The following is a 25,987-nucleotide window of genomic DNA, read 5'->3' on the forward strand; positions in this document are numbered from 1 at the left end:
AGTCAGCGCTAGGATAAGTCACATACAATGCAGAACCTTTTATATATATATATATATATATATATATATATATTTATTATATATATATTCACCCACACATACACACATATATATATATATATACAAACATTACATATAATATACTGCCAATGGCACTACATTCAACTGCCCAGATAGTGTCTGGGAAGGCTATAGCGCTGTGTACACTGACCTAAATGGCGAGGTACGCAGGGGGACTGGACCAACTGACAACCTAGGTGTTCTGCGCTGCACCAGAGGGAACATGGCCACCCGGAGACCTCAGAGGAAGCATGGCCCATGGAGGAAGCAGCTCAAGGACGCCGGACCTTCCGCTGGAAAGGCGTGCTGAGTTGAGGGGAGGAGCCGCTGAACAGGGAAGGCTGCCTCCCCTGGCCAGCTATTAACCCCCGGGGCACCGGCTCCCGCTGCCCCCTGGTGGTCTAGTGGATACGCGGGGTATGGGGGGGGGGGGGGGGGCCCGCTGCCACTGCCAGCACCTCCGGTCTGTCCCCAGGACCGGAGGCAATAGACTGCAGCAATGCACGGATCACCGCAAGCGGTGATCCACGACCTTACCTGCTCCCCGTTGATCCGGCCGCAGTCCTGGGCACCCGCAGAGTCCGGCTAGCACAGACTCTGGGGTCCCGCCGAGATCCCCAGATCTGTACTAGCATCATGGCGCCGGCGGGGTGGTGGAGCGGCAGCTTGGACGTCCTATGGTCAATCTGCCGCTGCCGCTCTGACGGGTTTTAAAAGATCAAACTAAAAACTCATAAAATAAAAAGTAGCTTAGGGGCTGCTAATCAGCCCCCCCTGCGATAACAGTGACCTGACTCCGGCCGGGCACCTATTCAAACTGCGGTGCCTCTGGCTTGGGACGGGATTAAAGGGAGAGTGGACCCAGTGCATCCTGGGAGCTGAAAAGTTTTAACTGTGTAGTGCCCAGATTTGGTTCCCAACCTATACTCCCCAAGGTCAACCCTGTGAACCCCCTATGGACCCTGAAGAAGTAAAATAAAATACCCAAATGGCTCAAACATTAGAAAGAGTCTGCAATAAACCTTGAAATTAGCTCTCATAAGTTTGTGCATAGCGCTTAACTCTTGATATTACCAAAGTAAAATTCAAATCTACAGTATATAATAAGCGAGAAAGTGTGTGCGTCTGTTTGCTCTTTAGGCACGGCCAGAGCTTTGTACCTAGCTCAACCAAATTTGGCATTGTGGTGTAATTTGATTAGGCTTTTGGCTATGTTTGAAGTTTGTCAGGGCCATGGAGGTCTACATGGTGACCGCAAAGTTCGCTCAGGATGTCTTCCAGTGCCTAAAATTGCACTGATCTGAAGGCAGACTGCTAAGTACCAGTGGGGGGCAAGCAGAGCTCTAACTGAAGAGCAGCAAGTCAGAGGATCAACTGTCACACTGCACCTGCACTGACAGTTACTAATTTCCTCCAAGCACATTTTCATATGCCATGGGTTCCAATGTTGGTCTCCAATGTAAAAAAAAAAATGAAGGTTGCAGATGTACTTCAAGGTCCATTCTTCAACCTGGGCAACTTTGGGTCATACCTACAGACTTTCTGGCTGCCCCCTCCAGGAGGAGAGAGCCCGGTCAGTGCAGCAGGGGGGCGTGGTGGCAGCAGAAGTGGGCGGATCACTTGCATCCCCACCCCTGCTTTACAATGCTGGCATTGTAAAACAAGGTACAGGGCTACGATGGCACAATTCAGTGTAAATCGCATTATACTCCTGTCGAAGCTGGTTAATTGGCTGAGACAGAATCAGTTTAAAAATTAGATTGGAATGACGCCATCTTGCGAATGGTGACAAGACACCATTTTAAAAATGAGATCTGCACGACTCCATTTTGCGAATGGCCGCCCAGCGCCATTTTAGAGAAACTCACTCTTAAGTACATATGGCGATGCTATTATTAGCATCATGCGATCGCATATTTCACCATACCCCATACACACATTAAAATACGCACATTAGCGAATGCATAAAACCCCGCATATGGACACTGTTTACTAGCTTCCTGCGTACACAGCTTCCCTAAGTTAAAAGTCCTCACTACATAAATCTAACTAGTGTCTTTTCCCAAACCTCTAATACTTACACTCTGCACACTCACATAAAAGGTTCCATAGCTTCAAAGTGTAATATGCAAGGTTTATTCATTTATTACTAATGTTGTGAAATAAAGACTATTTGATATCTAAGGTATAGTACATGATAAGCAAACCGTGTTTGGTGTTGTACTGATCTACTCTGTCTCAACAGCTTTCCGATGTCATCGGTGAGAAGATCGCAACATGCGTTCGCAACTTATGGACTGTAGAGAGTTAAAACACTAAAATGTAGTATGTAAAGTTAGCAATTTAGATTGGCATGCGGCGGGAAAAAGGAGACAATAGGCTGTCAGAGGCTGATCTGTGTCCATTCGAATCAACCTGTTAAATGACCTGTAACAGAAGCACCATGATGGAGAACCAATGGAATCATGCCAAATTTGCCTATTGTATTGTTTATCCCTATTTAACCGGCTGTGAAATATAGTACTGCAGGGAAAGGACAGGCTCCTTTCACACGGCACGGTCGCCGTGATATAGCCAGAAAAAATGGGATTTTGGTACCTACCGGTAAATCCTTTTCTCCGATTCCACAGGGGACACTGGAGGTGCTTACGCTGGGGTACAGAGGCGTGGATAGCTGGAGCCGGCCCTTTAAAATTTAGAAGTGTGAACCTCCTCCCCCTCTATGCCTCACTAGCCCTCAGTTTAGAAAATGAAGACCGAGAGGAGGTGGAGAACAAGCGGAGTGAAAGGAAAGAAGAACACACAATAACTGAATTAAACAGCATACAGAACAAAACCGAACAGGCAGGCTAAGAGCGCAGAGGTGGGCGTCCAGTGTCCCCTGTGGAATCAGAGAAAAAGGATTTACCGGTAGGTACCAAAATCCCATTTTCTCTTTCATCCACTAGGGGACACTGGAGGTGCTTACGCTGGGGACGTCCCAAAGTTATCCCCACAGGCGGGAGTGCTCTGTGGCGCCTGCAGAACAAGGCGGCCAAAACGGGACGCCGAAGAGGCAAACGTATCAAATTTGTAATACTTGACAAACGTGTGAACTGAAGACCAATTGGCCACACGACACAATTGTGACGTAGATGCTCCTCTACCGGCCGCCCATGACGCACCCACAGAACGTGTGGAATGAGCCGAAATAGACGAAAGAGGCCAACGGTTAGCACTAACATAAGCTTGATGAATAGTCAGCCGGATCCAACGTGCTAAAGTCTGCTTAGACGCTGGACAACCCCTCCGAACCGCATCATAGAGGACAAAAAGCGACTCCGACTTACGAAGGGAAGCAGTCCTGTCAACATAGATGCAGAGAGCCCTAACCACATCCAAGGTAGAAGAACCAGAGTCCTCCACCAACAATGGTACCACAATAGGCTGATTGATATGGAAAGCCTTAGGAAGGAAGGCGGCTATCGTCCGGAGTTCCGCTCTATCCGCATGAAACACTAGGTAAGGAGATTTATAGGAAAGAGCCCCCAATTCCGAAACCCTTCGAGCCGAAGCAAGAGCCAGGAGGATTACCTTCTTCCAAGATAGGTACTTAAGATCAACCTCCTCCAAAGGTTCAAACATGGGCGACTGAAGGAACAGAAGAACTAGATTAAGATCCCATGGATCAATTGGATGTACAAAAGGAGGTTGCACGCGCAAGACCCCTTGAAGAAACGTCTGCACCTCAGGAATGAGGGCCAATTTCCTTTGAAAGAAAATGGAAAGGGCAGAAACCTGCACCTTTAAGGTTCCCAGACGAAGGCCAGAATCCAGACACGCCTGAAGGAAAAGCAGAAACCGGGATAAGCGAAAGGTCCTAGACGGAAGATCCCGACTGGAACACCATGAGATATAAGCACGCCAGATGCGATGATAATGCGCAGCCGAAACTGGCTTCCTGGCGCGTAGCATGGTGGGAATAACTGCGTCTGGGATACCTCTACGTCTTAGGATATCGGTTTCAAGAGCCACCCCATTAAACGTAGCTGCGCTAAGTTGGGGTGTATGAAAGGACCCTGCTGTAGAAGATCCGGGCACAGAGGAAGGGGCCACAGATCATCTGATAATAGGGACCGAAGGTCCGAGAACCAACTTCTCCGAGGCCAGTTCGGGGCCACGAGAATTACCGAGGCTAACTCCTGTTTTATCCTTTTTAGAAGACGAGGAAGAAGGGGAATCAGAGGGAAAAGGTAAACGAAGTCGTAGGTCCACAGACTCGTCAGAGCGTCTACTGCTTCCGCCTGCGGATCTTGAGTTCTTGACACATATACTGGAAGCTGATGATTCAATCGTGAAGCAATGAGATCCACCTGAGGACATCCCCATCGACGTATCAGCGCGTTGAACAGATCTGGATGAAGCTTCCATTCCCCGGGATGGACATCCTGTCGATTTAGGTAATCTGCTTCCCAGTTGTCCACACCCGGAATGAATACCGCTGACAGGATTATTGACTGATTCTCGGCCCACCGGAGGATCAGTTACCTCTCGCATAGCAATGCGACTCCGAGTCCCTCCCTGTCGGTTGATGTAAGCGACAGCCGTTGCGTTGTCTGACTGAACTCTTACCGGACGAGCCTTTAGCAACTCTGTTGCCTCTATCAGAGCATTGTAAATCACCTGAGTTCCAACACATTTATGGGCCACTTCTGTTCTAGAGGGGACCATCGACCCTGAAAGTGAGAATCGAGGACTACTGCGCCCCATCCTCGAAGGCTGGCATCCGTGGTTATGATGATCCCAGTCCCACATTCCGAACAGTTTTCCCGCTAACAGATTGCTGGATTGTGTCCACCAAAGAAGGGCTACTCTGGTAACCGGGCTCAGACGGATCTGTTGATTTAGGAACAGATGAGATCCTGACCCCTGTGCTAGCAGGTCCAGCTGAAACACCCTGGAGTGGAACCGGCCGAACTGTAGTGCCTCGAAAGCTGCTACCATCTTCCCCAAGAGACGCAGACAAAGAAGCAGGGACACCTTCCTTGTTCTGAGGACCTGCTGCACTAACAACCGGATATCCCAGGCCCTGTCTATTGGAAGAAAAACCCTTTGTGAGGCCGTATCCAAGATCATGCCCAGAAACAGAAGTTTCTGGGATGGATTGAGATTTGATTTCTTGAAGTTGATTATCCAACCGTGTTGGATTAGGGTCTGATATGTCAGTAAGGCCTGATTTGATAGAAGAGATACTGATGGAGCCTTGAGAAACAAGTCATCCAAATAAGGGATTATGTTCACTCTTGATGACCGAAGGAGAGCGAACATGACTGACATGAGTTTGGTGAAGACGCAGGGAGCCGTGGATAACCCAAACGGCAATGCACGAAACTGATAATGATCCTTCAATATGGCGAAACGCAGAAAAGGCTGGTGAGGTTCCCAAAAATGGGAACATGGAGATAGGCATCCTTGATGTCCAGGGATAATAGGAACTCCCCTGGTTCCAAGCTCGCTATGACTGACTGCAGAGACTCCATTTTGAAGCGATAAATCTTGAGATACAGGTTCAAAGACTGGAGGTTTAAGATGGGCCTGACCGAGCCATCTGGTTTTGGTACTACAAACAGGTTCGAGTAAAACCCCAAACCTCTCTGATGCTCCGGAACTTGTACAGATGATACTACTAGAGACTGGATAGCCTCCTGTAAAACCTTGGCCTTGCTTGCAGGCATTGGCAGACTTGTGGTGAAGAACCGAGGTGGAGGGGGGACCTCGAAGTCTATTCGGTACCCCAGGGAAATTAGTCTGCGGATCCACGGTTCTGTAGAGGTATGGTTCCAAACCTGTTGAAAGTTTTGCAGGCGGGCTCCCACTGCAGGAGGTCCCAGGTGGGACGGAAGACCGTCATGCCACCTGCTTTTCCGCTGGTTTAGGCTCTGGTCTACATGCAACAGGGTGTGGACAACCTCTACCTCTGCCACCTCTATGTTGCGTGGGAGCACCTCTGGCTCTACCACGAAAGGAATGTGGCACACGAAAGGAATGAAACGAAGGTCCATTGTAAGATCTTCTGGGAGCTGGAGCAACCGACGGGAGGAAGGAAGACTTACCCCCCGTGGCCTGGGATATCCATTTGTCCAGTTCCGGGCCAAACAGCATATCGCCAGTGAAAGGTAAACCCTCCACCGCACGCTTGGATTCTGCGTCCGCTTGCCAAGCGCGCAACCAGAGGGCTCTGCGGCCCGAAATAGCAGAAGCAGATATGCGAGCACTAATCTGGCTGATATCTTTCGAAGCTTCTCCCAGGTAAACTGCAGACTCACGGATGTGTTCTGCTAGTAGACGTAACTCTGCTCTGGAGGTACCAGAGTCCAAACCGGTAATCAATTGGTCAGCCCAGCCGACCACTGCCTTGTTAACCCAAGCGGTAACAAGGGTGGTCTAAGTTGAGCACCCGCTGCAGTATAAATTGATTTTAGCGTTGTCTCCAACTTACGATCCGAAGGATCCTTTAGTACTGTAGCTCCCGGTACTGGGAGTGCTGTTTTCTTAGAGAGACAGGAGACTGACGCATCTACTGGAGGGGGTGTTTCCCACTTTTCCATCATGGATGATGGAAAAGGATAGCTAGACGAAAACCGGCGCGGAATTTGGAACCGTTTATCCGGTTGCTTCCAGGCCTGTCAGAGCTGCTGTTGAAGTTGCTGTGAGAACGGAAAAACCGCAGAGCTCTTTGGTTGTTCATGAAATAATTCACACTCCTGGGATGCAGGTATTAAATCCTCAGGTAGATTCAGAACTTTTCTGACCACCAAAATTAGAGATTCCACCCCGGGAGAAGTGTACTCTAATTCTTGAGGGGAAGCATCCTGTAACGCTTCCTCCAATTCCCCCTCTTCTGTTTCCTCCATAGCGAAGAATTCTTCGTCCGACTCTTCTGATTGGAGAACAGTCGCCAGAGTACGCTTTTGTGTCGGTCTTTGGTAGGAGGTGCAGGCACCACTGTACCCATAACCTGTACCAGGGTGTCTAGAGACTTGGTTAGCCCCGCCACCCAGGAAGGTTGAGACTTACGTGCCTCAGCTAACTCAGACGTTAAATCCTTCATTACTCCTACCATGTCAGCGGCCCATGGGGGAGCAGGTGCGGCCGTAATAGCCATAGGTGGATCTAGTGCTATACAAGCATCACATAACGTGGACCCAGCAGCATGCGGCTTGGATAGTTTGTTGTTACACTTAGAACAGACAAACATCTTTTGAGCCGCTTTTGTTCTGTTTGACATGGATACACACTGTCACCCAGACACAGAGGGACAGAAGTGAAAATAGAAATAAAACAGAAGGCTGGTTTGGGACACAGAGGAAGAGGCACTCCCCACTCTTTCCCACAGATTAGATTTCCTGCCAAACACCCCAGTGTTACTCACAACCTCTTGTCAGGGATGTAGTCAGGAGAATCAGCCTTCAGTAAATACTGCATACACCTGTAGTGGAGAGATGCAGTCTTTAAAACAGGTTAAACACGGCAGCCACGCTGTGCACGCAGCCGCTGCCGCGTTATCTAGACAGGGAGACCGCTCTATTGACAGAGGAAGCCCGCACTGTTAGGCTCCGCCCCCTTTCTTTATGCCCTAAAGGCTTAAAAATGGCTGCCCCCGCTGCCGGATCATCTCCCCCCCTGTGCAAGCCCCGCTGAGTAGGAGCCGCTAGCCGCGCTCATCAGCGGGGAGAGGGGAGATAGATGTAATTAATGAGCAGCGCTATCGCGCTCTCTGAAGCCAGCGCTGGCCGTGGAACAGGAGAAGGGGGATGTGCATGTGATTCATACTCACTGCGCTCCCTCTCCGGACAGCTCCTCTGAACAGCACTCTCATGAAGGCAGCTCTAGTGTGTGTGCTGTGTGCGGCATTAAGGAGCTGTCAGATGCTTTTGGTTAAGCACTGTACACTCCTTCCTGTAACCCAGGAGGTTAACAGGGTGCCAGTAACCCGGACCCCACCTTTAGAGAGGTGGCGAAGGGTACTTATGAAAAAATATGTAAAAGATGCTTAAAATAACAAAAGAAAAACTAAAAATAAAACATATGAAATAAAATAAATAAATTATGTGCTTGTTGGAGCACAGCAGGTTGTGACCAGCTCCAAGGGCACATTTTCTAAACTGAGGGCTAGTGGGGCATAGAGGGGGAGGAGCTTCACACTTCTAAATTTTAAAGTGCCGGCTGCAGCTATCCACGCCTCTATACCCCAGCGTAAGCACCTCCAGTGTCCCCTAGTGGATGAAAGAGAAAACTACTATTCAGGACGGTGCCGTGGCCGTGCCATCCCTGCACGCCAGTATTCTGAAGGAAACAATGTTTTCCTTTCACACACCCAGGCTACTGCAGCAGCTGCTGCGCATGCCCAATAAGAAAAAATAAAAACCTGACATAAAAAGCGTCTCAAAGCTGCTGCTTATGAAAGGCACGAAAAAAAGCCGTCCGGCTACCGCCCGGTTCTTGCCTGGCCGACAACAACCGGCATGTGTGAAATAGATCTTAGGGTATATATGTGCGTTTAGACCCCAATCTGGAGTCTTCTTGCTGATGCTGTTGAAGGAGGTTTCTTGTTGATCCTGGTAACTGATCCCAGAGCGCGTGCGTATGTAATAACTGTACCTTGGGTCTGTATGATTTCTTTGCGCTAAATTGTCTTTAGATCACAGCTTGTAACCTGTTTTTATGTTGAATAATAACCTTTGTGCGTTGGAAACACATTTCAAGGTCTGAAGGCATTTATTTACTGTATGACTGCTTACGCAAATAGCGACAATTCTAGAAGGTATAGGCAGGATTTAGAAGGTATAGGCAGGAGCGTATAGAGGTTTAAATCCAGTATCGTTACCCCCCGGACCACCCACTTTACCTTGGGTGTAGGGTGGCATCAGCCAATCCAGGGGAGTTGCCACCCAATTTTCGGGAGTCTCCCAGCCGTTCTGGGAGAGAAGGCAACAATGCGTTGTCTATCCCACCAGCTAGTAAATAAATGCATCCAGGGCTATAAGGTGTCGAAGCCGGATGATTGGCTGAGACCACATCTTAAATTAATATCTGGTGACGCCATCTTGCATCATCAGCATGAAACCATTGTGTGCGATGCTATATGCGATTATTAACGTTGTGCGTCTGCGTTGCTACCGCATATTGTTTAAAGTCCTACCATAACCCATACGCACATTAAATAAAACATAAAATATACAAGATACACAGCGCCCAGTTACGCTGTTTATCAAAGCACAAAACACATAGATGCACCACGCATACTAGCGACTTTACGCAATATTCTCACACTTATACATACAATAACTTATAAAAAGGCTCCTCCGCATTAAGCTTAATATTAGAGGTTTTATTAGCGAATACTTATGTTGTGAAATGTAATGTATACGATTTTTAAGGTACATAAGCTAGTAGACATATCATGTTTGGTACCATTTTAAATCAGTTTATTTGCAGATTTCCGGTTCTATTCGCAAGGAAATCGCATCATGCGTTCGCAAGATATGAACTATATGAAATTAGTGGTTAGAATGTAAAGCTGTATGTAGTGTCTTTTGACTAGTTTAAACCAGTTCTTCGGCAAGAAAACCACACAAAGCAACATCTGAGGAAGTGTGACATACCCCCAGTGATGCTGTGTGAACTGTCCAATGACCTGCATCGTACCAGAATGTCCAGGAGCAAGACCCAATGGAAACCTGTTAACTAGTTTCTTTGTTCTGTAATGTATATGGCCTGCTTACTGGTTATAGTATACAGCCAAGCTTCTTGGATGACCACAGGCTTCTGGAGAGACGACTGTTTAGTGGGACCAGTGCGCATGCGTATGTATTGGCTTGTACCTTTCGTATTTAATTGTCTTTTGCTCTAATGGTGATAGATCAAAGCGTGTAACTTTCTTTTATTGCAATAAGAACTTTTGTGCTTTGGAACCACAATATAAATCTGGAAAGCAATTATGTCTTATGCGACTTGTAGCGCTAAACAGCGACATTTTGTGTATATAGATTTAGGGGTATCGATAAAGGCTTCTCTGCTTTTCTTGTGTTTGAGTACCACCCCAAACTGTTCCAACAAAATACATAACATCTGAAACATGGGTGGAAAACCTGGGCTACAATGATCAGACAGCATAATTCATAGTTTTCTCCTCCAGTACCCTACAGCATCGCTTAAATTGGGATGTACCAAACAACACAATAGGGATGGTCACAAGAAACAAATTAAAACCATATATTCTGCATTATCAAACATTTATTGTAATAGCTGTGTGGAGAACTTGTGTCCCAAACTAAGAATCAGCAGGCGGATTAAGTTTTTTTTTTTTTTTTAATGCTGATGTGAAATATTTTTTGCCTAAATTGGCAATGTGAAAATTAATATTTTCATGCAAATTTACTGAGAAGTTCTTCCCGAGAGACCGGCTCCGGTAAGAGCCCGTCCCAATAAACAAGTACAAGCAGAGTGATATCTGACACTATCACTCTAGTCCCTGGTTTGGCATCAGGTCACATACTGTGCATCAGGAGGCCAGCACATGCATCAGTGGGAGGGGCGATGGAAAGGGATCTGGAGGATCCCTCTCTGAAAAAATTCACAAAACACAGCCTGCAGATGGTGTTAGCTACCAGGCCATTTCAGAGCTTGGAAAATTAGACTCCATAGCTGCCCCCCCCATGGAAACCTTATGCGGTCAGAAATGGAGAAGGGGCGGCAGATCAGAGATATCTGCTGCAGTTCCTCCATGGTAAAACCCGTGGTGTTTTCGGGGGACATCCTGCAACTATTTGACATATAGGCCCCAAAATATCTAAGTAATGATGACTAGAGAAGGCATGGACAGACTTCCATCCTGCTCTGTCACCAAGAGCCAAGGCATCTTTGTCCAAAGAGTTGCCACTGTTTGAGCATATTGGGCTTTTAGTGTTTACTATATATGCCTGTAATGATTACTTTTGATCCATCTAGCAATGGCTTGTTGGGAAGATGCCAATTCTGAGGTTGCACTGGAATCACCAACAACCAATCTTCTGGTTGATATGAAATATACTGTAGATAATACCATTGACAGAATAGTTAGACTATTTCTTACAACCACTTTAGGACCACATATATTTAGAAAATGAAGGGTTGGAGATGTTTCACATCTCCAACACTTCTGGGCAGAAGAAACTGCCACTCGATTTAAAAAAAACAAAACAAAAAAACTGGTTCCTCCTGAAGCATCTCCCAAGCCACTGACGTAGGGACCAACATTGAAGAATTATTACTTCTAGTTTCTCTTATTTGATCCCTCTTAGCAGGTGAGATATGAGCAGAAATGGAGGGACTATATTAGCTAGTTGACATCACCATGGCATAATCTTGCATCAACACCTTTTGTTCCTGGATCTATGTGTGGAGAAAATTGAGTACTTTGCATACTTGTTCGTTGTGATAATGCCCATCTGAGGAAGATCGTACCTTCATATAAGAAGTTTAGTTCATGAAGAATCATTGCTATATCAAGAAATCCCTGGCCTGCTGCTTACATAATGTGTCACTGCATCCTTGACGGTGAAATGCAATGCTAAGTGATTATAGGATGCTTTCTGCCCAAGGTATTAGTTCTGCTACTTCCAGAGTTATAAGCTCTGCCTCTGGGGCTTCTGATGATCTGATTTATGAAGGCCACCAATGTTGTTTATCAGACAATACTCAAGATAGTTCCCAAGCAACGGCTATTGAACTGGTTTCCATAGAGCTTATTTCCAGTACATTGATGTGGAGCTTCCTTTCTTTTTGTTAGCAAGGCCCTTATGTTATTGCTGTGGGAAAATAAGCTTCAAAGTCTGCAGTTCAGTAATCTGTTATATTCTCTATTCTGGATCTGGGCAAGGCACACCCTGCATCAATTCTGGGTCTTGCCCCGTATTTCTTAGGAGATCTCGACCGGCTGGTGGTGTAATCTGGTGGACTGTTTGTGATTACAGTTATCCACCATTCCAGCTGAAGACTGCACATGGGCCTGATTCCGTGGTGGTGAAAATTACCAACAGTTGAAGCACTCTCTTCACTGTTAGCACCTTAAGTGCAGTGGACAAGTGCTGAATTTTGAGACCCCTCTACACCGATTTTGCTGTTGCTGAAGCAATAATGGTGTCCAAAGACACTTCACATAGAAAATCAATTCCTTTTTGCATAATTCCCACACTTAAGAGGTATTGCTTCTTTACCCAGTTCTCTCATTCCATTTGGAAGTGATCTCAAAATTATCTAACTGAAAGGCCATGGCAATATCAAATTTCAATATGGATCGCGAGAATATATGATGTTTTCTCAAAGAACTTTTCATCTCTCTACGTAAGGGGGTTCACAGGGGACCTACATCTTCTAGTGGAGCTCTCGCAGACACTGGTTGCATCTAAATTAGCAACCCTACTTCAGTTAGCGCTTTAAATGGGTGTTACAGTGCCATCTGCCAGCGTCATGCCATGGGGCGGAGCTGCCATGCCAGAAGAACAGACATGCCTGGTGCATCCTCTGGGCAGCACAGATTATGGCTGCAAGGTGTCTTTCCAGGCCCCATGCTAGCCAGATGCAGAGGCTGAGGAGCAGCTATGGTGGTGATGTGGAGGTTAATTAGCCATTCCCATACAGATGAGTGTTTGATCAGTACCAGCAGAAGCAGCACTAGGGGAGTCTACCACTATCCCTGTGGCATGGCTTTATGACTGAGAAAAGCTTTCTACATCCATGCCCATCTTGAAGGGAAACCCCCCCCCCCCCCAAAAAAAAACAACCTAACTTTGGGGCTTACCTCAGAGTGAATGTCTTTCAGTTGTTTGGTTTCAGGCTCAAACTCCATTCTGCTTCCGGACAATTGTTTCCGGCTATAAAAACAAAGTATTACAGAGTGCACAGCATTCCCAGCACATTCCGGGGGAGATGTAGCAAACCGTCGAAGGAGAGTGGAGTAGTTGCCCATATCAGCCAATCATCGTGTAGCTCACATTTGTCCATAAAATTACAGTTGTGTTTTCTATGGACAACTTCTCCACTTCAACTCTCTGGAAGCTTTGACATGTCTATCCTGCTGTATAATGTGGTGCACACATATGCAGAGAACTGGGTCTTTCGATGTGGTGCTCTATTTTTAAATATTCACAGCAACTTCTACTCCCACAGGTAGCAGACTGATGTACTAGGGTCTGCAAGCCCATCCTCAGATTACATTAGAACTATCGCATCACTGGGACCAATGAGAGATGCAAGACCTTGCACTGCAGAAAATCGTAATTATAAACTTACCACGACTACACTACCTTAGAGACTTATGTAAAACACATCACTGGACATTTTCTTAAAGTGACCAAACCCATTGTAAGAGCCACCATGGCATACTGAATATATATTTATTATGAGCCATTTAAAAATGTTATTGAGAATATACACGGAATCGGTAACGACAGCGGAAGACTGACTGTTCTAAATCCTGAGGGGGGGTGGCAAGAACCCTACCCTAACCTTAGTGGTGCCTACCCCTAACCCCCCCCCCCTTTCCTGCACCCTATACCTAACCCTCCAGGGGGGGGGGGGGGGGGGGAGTGCCTAACCATATCCCCCCCAGGGAGTTCCTAGAGCTAACCCTCCCCCTCTCTCCCCCACCCCTATAACCCAAGACATCCGGCTTACCTTTGTGCAGTATGTCAGGTGATGGGATTTCATCATAGGGCTAATGATAGGCATCAGGATTTCAACGCCCATCTTTAGTCCCATGTCGGGCTTTCAGTGTCTGGATGTCGGCGGCTGCCGGTATCCTGACTACATCCCATATAGACTATATATTAGACAAACCTGTATACTGCTGATACTCCGTGGACACATTGCTTGACAAACCTGTGTATCTGCTTATGAATGCAAATAGCAAACCATATGGCAGCAGCTCCATGCATAAAAGCATGCAGACATGGTCAATATGGGCATTATAAGGGGCACTTGGGGAATTCAGACAGCCTGTTGTAGACCTGATAGCCAAATTAATCATATTTGGTGGTAATAGGGTTTGTGGAGTTTACAGAGTATAGTGCACAAAAAAAAAAACCAACATCTTATTAACAAGAGGTCAGAGAATGGCTGGACTGGTTCAAGCCGACAGGATGGTAACAGGAATTCACATAGCCATGAGGTACAACAGTGAGGTGCAGAAGACATCTGAGAACACACAGCACATCAACCCTTGTAATGGATGGGATATACTGTAGTAGCAGGCTGCTACATTGACTTCCATCAGCGAAGAACAATAAATAGGCCACAATGGGGGCAAAAGCTCTAGAAAAACAGAGCAGTTAAAAGATAAGAAACACATTTCCGGGGTCTGATAAATCTCGATTTCTGGTACTACATGCAGCTGGTACGTTAGTATAAACTGAAATCTATCCTGCCTCGTGTCACTGAAGCAGTCTGGTGGTGATGGGATAGTGTGGGGAGTGTTTTCTTGGAACACAAGCCTCCCCTCCCCCAAAATCCACAGTACAATTTGAGCATTGTTTGAATGCCATAACCTACCCAAGTATTGTTGCTGACCATGAGCATTCATGTATGGACGGTCAACACATACTCCCAATGTCATGGCACCAGGTCACAAAGCACACATCTTAAGCTGGTCCCACAAACATGACAATGAGCTCAGTGTACACCAAAAGACCTCAGTCACCAGATATCAATCCGATAGAGCACCCTTACATCGTTTCGGAACGGAAATTTCTAAACATTAATGTGCAGCTGACAAATCTTCAGCAACTGCACACTGCTATCATGTCACTATGGACCAAAATGTCCACGGTGGAACGTTGCAAACACCAATACACCCCACAAAAGTGATCAGGTTCTTCTGGAGGATGGGGGGGTTCAGAATGCCTTGCCAGAGTTGCTATAAAGGCATACTAAACGGTGACAGGGCATGCTGGGATATGTAGTTCAGCAGCTGGAGTGACATTTTCTACCCTGGTCTTAGGTGGTAAAGCAAAAGTTTCCCAAATGCGGTCTTCAAGGAAACCAAACAGTTCAGGTTTTAGAGATATCCATGGTTGAGCACAGGTGGTTAATTCAAATTGACTGAGGAACTAATGAAGTCACCTGTGGTCAAGCATGGACATCCTTAAAACCTAGCCTGTTAGGGTGCCTTGTGGGCAGAGTTTGGAAACCTCTGGGGTAAAGGCATTGAAATTATTGCAAATGTCAAAAATCCGAAGTGTGCAGCAGAGTCACTTGTTAGTGGAGCATCTTGTGGAGGATAAACTACGGTCTGACAGCAAGGATGAAATATGTAAAGTTACAGTGGTCATCCAAGATGTATGCTTGAGACTGTTCTAAATCAAAATATATGGATGTCAACATTCTAGACTGCCAAAATTATCCAGGTGCACAAATAAATAAAATGCTGGAGATGTCCACCTCCCTTAACTTACAGGAGGGGCACCAGTTAGGATTAAGATGATTATTCCATAATGGTTTTACACTCCAGAAACAAATGGATGCATTCCTCAGGACTTACCTGTGCAGCAGGCTACCTGAAACAAAACCAGCAGTGTCCTAATTCAGGGCCATCGTTCTCTAATAGTCTTCAGATGTTTTCCATTCTATACGTTAAAGCAGTGTCTTAAGGCCCATACACACCTAAAGATATATCTGTCCAATCTGTCTGGTGGAAACAAAAAAAAAATGTGGTAATGTATGGGAGCAAATAACAATAGAAATTTGCTCCCAAACACTGGAAAATGAACCAGATTTTCCTTCCCACCAGATTGGACAGATATCTTTAGGTGTGTTATGGGCCTTTAGGGCAAAACACTTACAAAAGCACAAACCCACATATCTCAGTGCTCATTGATTTTTTTTTTTTTATTCCTTTAATTGGTTTGCCTGTAAGATAAACTAGGATATTACCCAGTTCTATTCAATTGCTTACCAAAAATCTAATTATACACAGTGGGAACATAATCCATAGCATGGTACAAAAGGAAATGTGTATGAGAATATAAATTAGGTTTTCTATTAGATCAGGAAAACACATAATGGTACTAATAGGTCTTTATACTGCAGTTAGCAGGAATAATTAAGCTATATAAAATATCTCCTAGCTTAGTGTACCGTTTACACCCCACAGTGTATTTCTTACTATGCTGCACAAGAGGTTTGAAATAAATTATAATACCAGTGGGAAAGCCAACCACTTGGTGCTCCAGTTAAGACATCAATAGAATTACTACGTCTTTAAGGAACAAAAAGGAGACTCCATTTACATTTCTTCAGCTGGGAAACAGTTTAATCGCTGGCCTGGTCGCTTCCATTAGGTTACAGTTCTCACCCTGTTCTTACCCTCTCAAACAGGACAAGGAAAATACTGTCAGAACAGGACATGTGGAATCAACATTTTTGCATTATAAAATGTTTTGGTTTTTTTGTAACAAAAGAAAGCAATTTTCCTTCAAAAATAATAATAAAAAAAAAAAAAATACAGAGAAAAACAAAAAGGGGGTATTTTCGGTGGTACAGTAGGTCTGTTTAATAACAGCCATTTTTTTTTTTTTTTTTTTAAACACAATTCTGTGTGCTCAGCGCAAATAGAGAACATCCATTTTTGCACACGCATACAGGATGAATATCAATAAGGAAATATTAGGTGAATATCATCGCCATGAACAGAGCACAGAAAAAGCCAAAAAGTAAATAATTTACATGGTAGGCAACTTTAATGCTGTAGTGCACTAAATTATATATATATATATATATATATATATATATTTAAATAAAAAAAAAAAAAAAACAACTCTCCCTCCTATTCCAGCAGCTTGTTCCATTTATAATATAATTCAGGAGATGGAGGAATTATTGCCTAAATAATTCTATACATTAAACCAGTGTTCTTGGGAAAACACTTCGAATCGCTACGTCATTTACAACTTGACTGTTCTCTTTCCCTCCCCCTATTTTACAGTTTTAACTCATTGGCAATTTTGGAAGCAATGTTTTTGAAAGCTATTGATGTCCCAGATATACGCTTAAAGCGAACGCCGTTCAAAGAGAGTCTTGGCAGTTTGCACACTTCCATCTCCCACTGGACAAGGTTTTCTGCGTGGCCGTCACCATGAACGCAGAAGAGTAAGAAGCGCTCTCTCTGCTCATAGTCACAATTGTTGGCGTCTAGGACCTTGCGGATCTCGCGCATCATGTCGTTGGGATCCATGGAACTGGTGGTTTTCATGCTCCAGGTAAATCGCAGCGATCGCGGCTTTGATTCTTTGTTTTCATCTTTCTGGTCCCCTGACACATTACGACTAAAAGAAAAGAGAAGTTACTCTATTGTATTCAGTCATTCCAGGGTGATTATTCAGATGACCTACAAATGTAATTCTACTATCGGGTCTTTACCTCATCAATACATTTTAACTACAGCTTCCTCTGCCAAAAAGAGGGAAAAGTCGTCAACTTCAAAAAGTACCCAATTTGACCATATTTAGTAATAATTAAAAAAGTATAATTATAAATATATATTTTATCATAAAAGCTCGACACTCACTTGCTTTTCAAACTGAAACTGCTTTGAATACAGGGAATGTTGGTTCCAAAATATTGCAATAATTTGTTAAGCTGACCACCACTTCACGGTCATTCCCGTCTGGCCAGTCCCTACACTGGTTCTCAGATAAATGATCTTGGTCTGCCATCCTGGGCTCAAGCTTGCATACATTTTAAACATGAATATGGATCCTGGCTTAAAGAGACAGGACCACACCCAGGGATATCAGTTAATAAGCACCGTGGATGAAGCCTGTGATTTATTTGAATTTTGTGGTCACGCTTGCTAGGGCACCCTGTTTTTCAAGTGTTAGACCAACTTTTTTTTGTCTATATCCAGGTGCTTAGTAACCAATATCCCTGAGTGTGGTCCTGTCTCTTCAAGCCAGAACCCATATTCCTGTTTAAAATGTATGCAAGCTTGAGCCCAGGATGGCAGACCAAGACCATTTGAGAATCAGTGTAGGGACTGGCCAGATGGGAATGACCGTGAAGTGATGGTCAGCTTAAGAAATTATTGCAATATTTTGGAACCATCATTCCCTGTATTCAAAGGAGTTTCAGTTTGAAAAGCAAGTGAGTGCAGAGTTTGTATGATATTCTTTATCTAGATGATGTGGTCACATGCCAAGGGCACCCCAGATGGTTGAGTGCCGTGGATTAAGCCTGATTATATATATATTTTAACACCAAGTCAGAAGTTAAAAAATCTCAACCAATACAGTCCATGTTTTAGTATATCTATGCTTGAGCACAGGTGACTTAATTAGTACCTCAGTCCATGAGATGTAACCATCTGGACTCAAGCATCGATATCCTTAAAACATGGACTGTATTGGTGGAGTTATGGAACCTCTGACGTGTGTGTGTATGTATAATATTATACACTACAAGACAGCAAAGAGGCAGCGCTCGGAGACTTGTAGCAAGTGGCAGACCCTACATCAGGGGGTTCACCACTTGTTACCGGTCTCCGAGTGCCGCCTCTTTCCAGTCTTGTATACACTGAGGGGGTCACCTCAAGGAGGGCACCGGAGCAAGTTGAAGGGTTGTTTGGGTCTGGAGTGCCGGGGCACGGATTGGGAGGAAAAAAAAAAAATGATATTATATATAATCCTCTGGCACTCTGTGAAAATCGTAGACAACTACCTGTGTGCCCTTGCTGCCGTTTCTATCTATGTTGTATCCTGCTGTTCAACCACTATTTATTCTCACAGACATTCCTCTGTACATTTCCTCAGTCCTGATGACGTTGACTTTATTGAAGAGGATTATGATGTATGATTGACCAGTTCCAATGTTTGATATAAACAAGTTTTTTTTACCAGCATAAATCCTGAAGTGCCGTGCATCTCTCTGGTTGAACAGCAGGATACACACTAATATATATATATATTATATATATATATATTAATAAATAAATAAATATATATAATTTTTTTCCTTTTTTTTGTAGATTGTAATGGTAGAATTTGGGAACTGCACTCTATGGTAATAGTTATCTTCTATACACCACACAGGATCCTGTGTGAATGTGGGAGGATGCAGTCTGCCGTGTGAATTTTATGCATTAAGTCAAGTCTTTTTAAGCCCTAAGGGACATTGATTTAAACATTAAGGGGGGACACGTGGAAGCTACTTTCACTTTCAGATTCTGCACAATTTCAATCTTCAAACGTCATCTGTTTAAAGACTGTCGGGCGGATCATGACATGGGAGCAAAGCAGAAAAAAAAAAAAAACACAAGTAACTGGAACAAACCATGTTGCAATGTAAGTGGTACAAATTCAGGGCCATTACGGATCACAACTGCGAATGCAATTGTGATTACGGATGCAGTTCAACTGGGATAGTATGCCAATTCATTGCGATCGCTATGCCGCCGCACTACATAAGGACGCCCACTTTACCTTACACACATCCGTAAGGTTTAGCAAGACTGTGAAACCATCGGTAACATCGAGTACCATCGCAGCCTCACGCACACTTGCACAAGCTCTGACCTTACTTAGAAAATGCTATCATCGCACGCCATCAGGTTGCGTAGGGCATCGCAGTGAATAATGCAACGGCGTTCAAACGCACTGGCACGCCTGCGTTTCCCTGACTCCCCGTCACTCTGCGATGGGTCTGCGTAGCCAATGCAATCGTAGTGGCCGGTTTGAGCGCACTGCGATGCATACGCAGTACACAATAGTCTGTTTACATGTGTATTAGCAACTGCATTCTTTGCTGAATCACGCCCAGTTATTTTTACATGCAGGGTAAATACGGGCTACTTTTGCATGTGGCCCACACATGCTGGGCAGCTTTACTTTTACACTGCAAATGAGATTGGAGTATGGACACGTCACTCTCAAACTTCAAGTTCTCTGCACTTTGGTAAAACTATGTTGTACTGCAGTGGGATAGATTTAAAATGTGCAAAGTTACTTTGCTCTTTTTTGCTTTACTCCCAACACAGAATCAGCCCATATATGAATTTCTTAAGGTGGGTAAAAAACTGCAACTAGAACAAAACCACATGTGCAGAAATGTAAGGTTTTTTGAAGACTCCTTTTAGAGAAAGCTGAAATACAGTCAAAGTCTCTGATAAGAGGTAAAGAGTCCCAGACTGGAATTACTGTCTCCAGAATACTGTATTACTCAGTCATAGCTATGTCTATGCACCATGTGAGGAAACAAGGATGGACATGCAGACATTCACCCAAACAAAAAAAAACAAAAAACTTTTGCATAAAATCAAACAATTTTAGGCTAGCAGAAGTGGCATGCAACCGGATGCTTGTGGGTGATGGTTAAGGTAAAAATATGTTCGCCCTCACCTTGAGCCCTCATATCTCCCGTTTCTCTCAGATTCAGTTGGGAGCCTCAATGAAAACAATGAGAAAAGCAAAAACAAGCAGAGAAGAGTAATCTTACACTGGTGTACTTCTAATTACAGCAATGACTTTGCTAATCAGACTTACAAAGCTTTTGTTGCATTGCAGTGGAAATATATCAAACATACTATGATAATCCAAAGAGTAGAGAAACTCACAAAACTAAGGGGGGGGGGAGGAGGGAATTCAATTAGCCATGATGAAAATGTTATATTTTTGAGCACGCTAAGTTTTCACACATCTTCGCCTGCGAATTCGCTTATCACACCTATGAGCGCACTTCGATTGCAAGAGTTGCAAAGCTGTATTCGTGCAAAAATTCTTCCTGTTTCACCAACTATAAGTATAGCTGAAAATGGGGAAATCTGCCTGTACCCCACAAAAAAAACAATAGTCATATTGGACAACAATAAAGAAGTGTATTAGTGGCCCTGATAAAAGTATTTGAGGTTCTTAAATTGCTGTTATTTTGCAAAAAAAAAAAATGCTTTCTATTTGACTGTTTTAGACATATGCATACAAGAGTTCCATTTAAATTGTGGGGGTGCAAAAAAATGCCTATAAGTATTTGTGTCATTTAAAGACACTAAAAAAAAAAAACAACAACAAAAAAAACCAAACACTTCAAAATAGGCCTCAAGCTGGGTACACGTAAAGATTGTCGGTCCAACCATCCAACTAGTTGATTGGTTGGAATGAAAATCTGGTAAGGCATGAAAGCAAATGACAATCAGCAATTTGCTCCCAAATGACGGAAAATGGCCAAAAACTGTTTGAACAAATTGTTTAGATCAAACATTTTGTCTGACGACCATTTTCTTCTGTTTTCTGGCATTTAGGAGCAAATTGCTGATCATCAGTTACTCCCATACGTTACCAGACTTTCATTCCAACCAATCAACTAGTTGGGTGGTTGGACAGAAAATCTTTACGCGTGTATGCAGCATAACACTCCTGTCCCATATACCGGTCCTACATCCATTAACCCATTTTGCTGGTTTTTGAACTGTCACCCCCAACATGACGTCATTATCGGTCAAATTAAGCTACAGTAATTATAAATTATTATTTGCCTAACTAGACTTTGAGGGTATCCCAGTGGTTCTGAACCAATTACCTTGAAAAAGGGGTTTTCCCCAACTTGTCACCTGCTCAGGTGGTGAAAACTTATTGCGACTTTATGCTATGGAGAATTCGCACCAACGAAAACAGAAGCTAATAGGATAGCTCGATAAGTACAAATTTGCGCGACAAGCAGTTTTTTTTCCTTCGAAAAAGTGTCTCATCGTGGCCAATTGAATTCCCCCCTAATTATTCTATTTTGTTTATGCTGGTACATTCAGGACATTAAAACACTTATCAATCTAATACATTTAATATTTAAATAATCCGGTCACTAGTACATAGTAGAGGCAGCCATTTTGTGGACTGAACAGTTTATATGAAGCCTATCAATTTAGGAACTTATGACATCACTGAAGCCCTTTATGGGAGATATTTTAAGTGGGAGATATTTTTTAAAACCTAAGCTATTGAAGTAGTACAAGAGCTTCCAGCAACATTAGATCATCCAAAATTAATAAAGTTACAAAATTTTTAATACTTGTAGATTAAGTTTCTCCCTTGTCCTGGAACTTGTAAATTATGAACTAGGCAGATAGATAATGCATTTAATATCAGGTGGGAGAGAGTTTATTTTGATTTCCCTGGGATACAGAACATCTCTGCTGTGCTCTTTCCACTGGAAATAATCGGATACAGAGAGCAGCTTTGTACTGTATTTCAGGGCAACAAGGATAAAAGGTTCCGGCTGATTAAAAGCAGAGAGGGGGAAAAAACAAAACAAAAAAAAAACACCAAAGTTTGTAACTGGCACAAGCATAACACACAGGAACCTGTACTAAATAACAAAAGTCTATATAAATAAAATATTAATATATTAAATGCTGTCAACAGGTTAGTAATGCACACAAACATTTTCAATAGTTTCAATTTAAATCAGTATTTTTTCCTACTAAAAAAAATTTCCTTGGCAGCCCCATCCAAGATGGAGGAGGCTGCTCCGTGCACATGTTTCTCCCGATCCACACATCCGCCATTTAAAGGTGGTGACCTCTATATGCCGCTTCTGTATTTCATAATTACAGAACAGGTAGAGCCAGTTCGAGACTCTATAAGGAGGTGCCAGCTTAGGGGGCAAAAACAAAACCGTTTTCTAGGAGGTAGTGCAGCTTTAACATGCAAGTTGAATCAGTTTCCAAGATGTGACGTTAAGCTTGTTTTGTATTTTAAAGTGAGGCTCTGCTTCATTGAACAGCTAGCAAAGGGGTATGTACGAATAATACAATGTTACACTAGTATTTTCAAACTAACAAAAACTATAAGATGGATGCGAGCGCACAAGGTTGCAGTGTGAAGCTAAAATGAATTAGGGGACAATTTTAAGATAACTGCCTGCAGTCCAGTTGTTTGGAGCAATAGCTATACCTTATTACACCGCAGAACCTACCGCTATGGGGTTGTGCTTAGCTACAGGATCACAAAAGGTCCTACCTGCTTTGTGCTTGACTAGCCACTCGTCTATCGGTTATTTTCAATGCACCTTTAGGGATCAATCAAACTTAACTTTGAGGGTCACAGATACAAGGTTGGGCTTATTTGGCAAAAAATAACCAAACTGGCAGTCTACACCAGTTTGACCTGAACTTCAGTTGGAAAGGAGTCAACACAGTAAATTGTAAAAAAAAAAAAAAAAAAAAATTGTACCTCATTTTAACACCTATAATTTAATGCTCTGAAAACTGTATCCTACAATATTGTACGTACATTAATTGCCGTTAGGTCTAGTAACTAAAAAATAGCATTGATATTTTCAGACTAACTCCTATTAAAAACAGTGAGGATATTTTGTATAACTAGGTAATTAAAATACAAGGGCTCAAAATTCTTTGCTAAAAAGCTGTTTTGCAGTTGAAAGACTCCTCCAACACTTATAAAACATTTAACCGGTAACGGTACCATTTAGTTCAGGGTATAGGGGAGAACGGTTTATTTGCTCTCAGCGCAGTTATTAACGTTTAACACTTACCATTATTTAGTATGCAAAGAAGTAAAGTTGTGTAAAATGAGAAATGGACACTAAATTCTTCACTAAAAAGAAAAATAAGCCCTACTTTTATTAAATTGGTTATTTCCTTTTTTTATTATATCAGGATTATCCCTTTCCCCCATTCTTGGACCCTGTCTATACTGTCATTTCGACCTTGATCAATGGTTCCCGAACTTTCATATTATGACTATTGTCAGACATCACACAGGTTAAGAGAACCGGATTTAGAGGAATTGTGAATATTCTTTTAAATAGAGAAAAAGTGATTTACAGCTAATATCAGTAAATAAAATAGTTATTTGTAATGTTCATAGCATATATTAAACATGTTTATGGGTTTTAACTTGGCCTATAACGAATTCTAAGGATACATTTGGCATGACAACATTGTTTGTGGCACAATGGTTTATACAAAATAACATCCTGTGAGCAATTTACCAACATGACGCTACAGTAAACTATAGGGCAATAAAGCTGTGCTAGACTACGTACAAATTAGACTATTGAAAGCAATGGTCTTATTGGTGGTTAGTCTGCAGATTTGCATCATACCCAAAACCCCTGTGAGCACAATGCAAGAATATATATATATTTTTTTCAATTTAATAAACCCATTCAAAAGTAGATGGAAACACAAGAAAAATGAAAAAGAAAAAAGTACCAACAACAGAGAATGATTCTCAAAGTGGAAACATTTTAGCAAACTTTGTGAGAATGTTTCAGTGCACCATTCATATTCAAATTCTTATCTTAAAAGGGGTTATTGACGAGCGTTTAATTCTAGAGAGTACATGCCTGGCTGAAAATTTTTTATTTTTTTTTCCAAGTCTTTCTGTACTTCATAAGTCTTTATATGAGTGAAAAGAATTTTATAACATGGTTACTTTGGAAAATGACACCTCTCCGCCTCAAACTACCAGTTTAACCTTTGTGGATGACAGAAAAGGTTATCTGGTTATGTTAATCCATGTCTAAAAATGCAGAGAAGGAAGCCTTAAATATTAGTCAATAAATTTAAACACACTGTAGGTGGGTGCACACAAGCTAATAGTTTCCGAAGGTGGAAAACATTTTAAAAGCGGCGGCTGGCTTTTATCAATGCAATTTGCTAGCGCTATATATAAGTAAATATTCAGCTTTATACGCGGATTGGTGTTGACTGAGAGACACAACCATGTGCTACACGAAAGGAGGGGTTGCCTGAAAGCGTAACGTTAACTGTAAAGTATAGATCTTATCTAATGTGCTCAATGAATAGGTCAAAGCATTAACATCTTTAGGGTAGAAACAAAATGTAAAATATATATATATATAAAAAAAAAATAATAAAAAGGAGATATATATATTTTTTAAATGGAACAAGGAAGGAAATACATAAAGAAATAAAAAGCAAAGGAAAAACAAAAACTTACCTTGACAAAAAAAAAAAAAAAATGTTATAAGCATTAACACCACAAACCTTCTGCTGCAAGCATGCCAAGTGTGTATTAGTAAAAATGAGACATGAAGTTTATGACGCACATGACTTATGATTGCACAGTACATGCTCAGGTGATAAAGGGTACAATTCAGTGAAAAGTATGAAAGCCTGTATACTGGTCTAAAATTTAGTTTTCAGCAGAAAGTTTAGTATTCAGAAAATATAAAAATCAGATCGAGGGAGACAAGTCATTTAAGAAAAAAAAATGCAGAGTCAACTATATAAAGAAAAATGCATAGACAACTTAAATCCTACCTTTTTATAAATCTGAATGACATGTTTCTAAAAACAAAACAAAGTTCAAAGCAAAATATTAAAAATGTGCACGTACAGAAATAAAGTAAAAAGCAGTCAGTCATTCTTGTGTGTAAAACATAATAAAAACCTGCCAATTGTCCCACTAGTAAATGTTGACTTGCTAGATGAAAAGCTCATAGCAAACACAAACAAATAAATCCACCTAAAACAAAATGCATGGCTACTGCTCTCTATTACTAGATCACCTATGCAAATTTATTTCCCCTTCGTTCAGAATGTTGAATCGAAATAAATCATGTTCAACTTTACTGTGATACTCATAATTATCTCAAATGTACTAACCCATGATATTGCAAATTTTAGGCAGCCAAACAGCCCAAACCCTGGGGTGGGAGGAAATAAAAAAATTGTCCAGACCAAAAAGTGACCAATAATAAAAAAAAATGAATCTGGTAAAAGAACTACGGCCACATTCTTCGAAATGGACTCAAGGGGGGGGGGAATTTGTTTTTTTTGGGGGCGCCCAACACAGCAGTTGCTCCATTTAGGCGTGAGAGCCACTGGAGCCGACATTTTTGCTCACAGACTCCTGAGGCGGTGAACAAAAATATGCGAAAA

At 42.7% G+C, this 25,987-nt stretch overlaps 1 protein-coding gene across 6 annotated transcripts in view; it reads right to left on the reverse strand.

The window, feature by feature from the left end:
- Positions 1 to 16,865: 16,865 nt before the first annotated feature.
- Positions 16,866 to 25,987, reverse strand: part of MARK3 (microtubule affinity regulating kinase 3) — a 71,664-nt gene continuing 62,542 nt past the window's right edge. For 2 of the 6 annotated variants that reach the window (XM_088455303.1, XM_088455298.1), the window contains 3 exons: positions 25,367 to 25,393; positions 20,466 to 20,510; positions 16,866 to 17,399 (listed from right to left, as the gene is read on the reverse strand). In XM_088455303.1, coding sequence (XP_088311429.1) covers positions 17,054 to 17,399; positions 20,466 to 20,510; positions 25,367 to 25,393 — 418 coding nt within the window. In that variant the 3' untranslated portion in view covers positions 16,866 to 17,053. The remainder of the gene's footprint in view (positions 17,400 to 20,465; positions 20,511 to 25,366; positions 25,394 to 25,987) is intronic. The other 4 variants (XM_088455304.1, XM_088455300.1, XM_088455301.1 and 1 more) reach the window with 3 other exon arrangements.

This window comes from Taudactylus pleione, unplaced genomic scaffold (assembly GCF_031769625.1).
Source record: "Taudactylus pleione unplaced genomic scaffold, aTauple2 ptg000652l, whole genome shotgun sequence".
Taxonomy (NCBI): domain Eukaryota; kingdom Metazoa; phylum Chordata; class Amphibia; order Anura; family Myobatrachidae; genus Taudactylus; species Taudactylus pleione.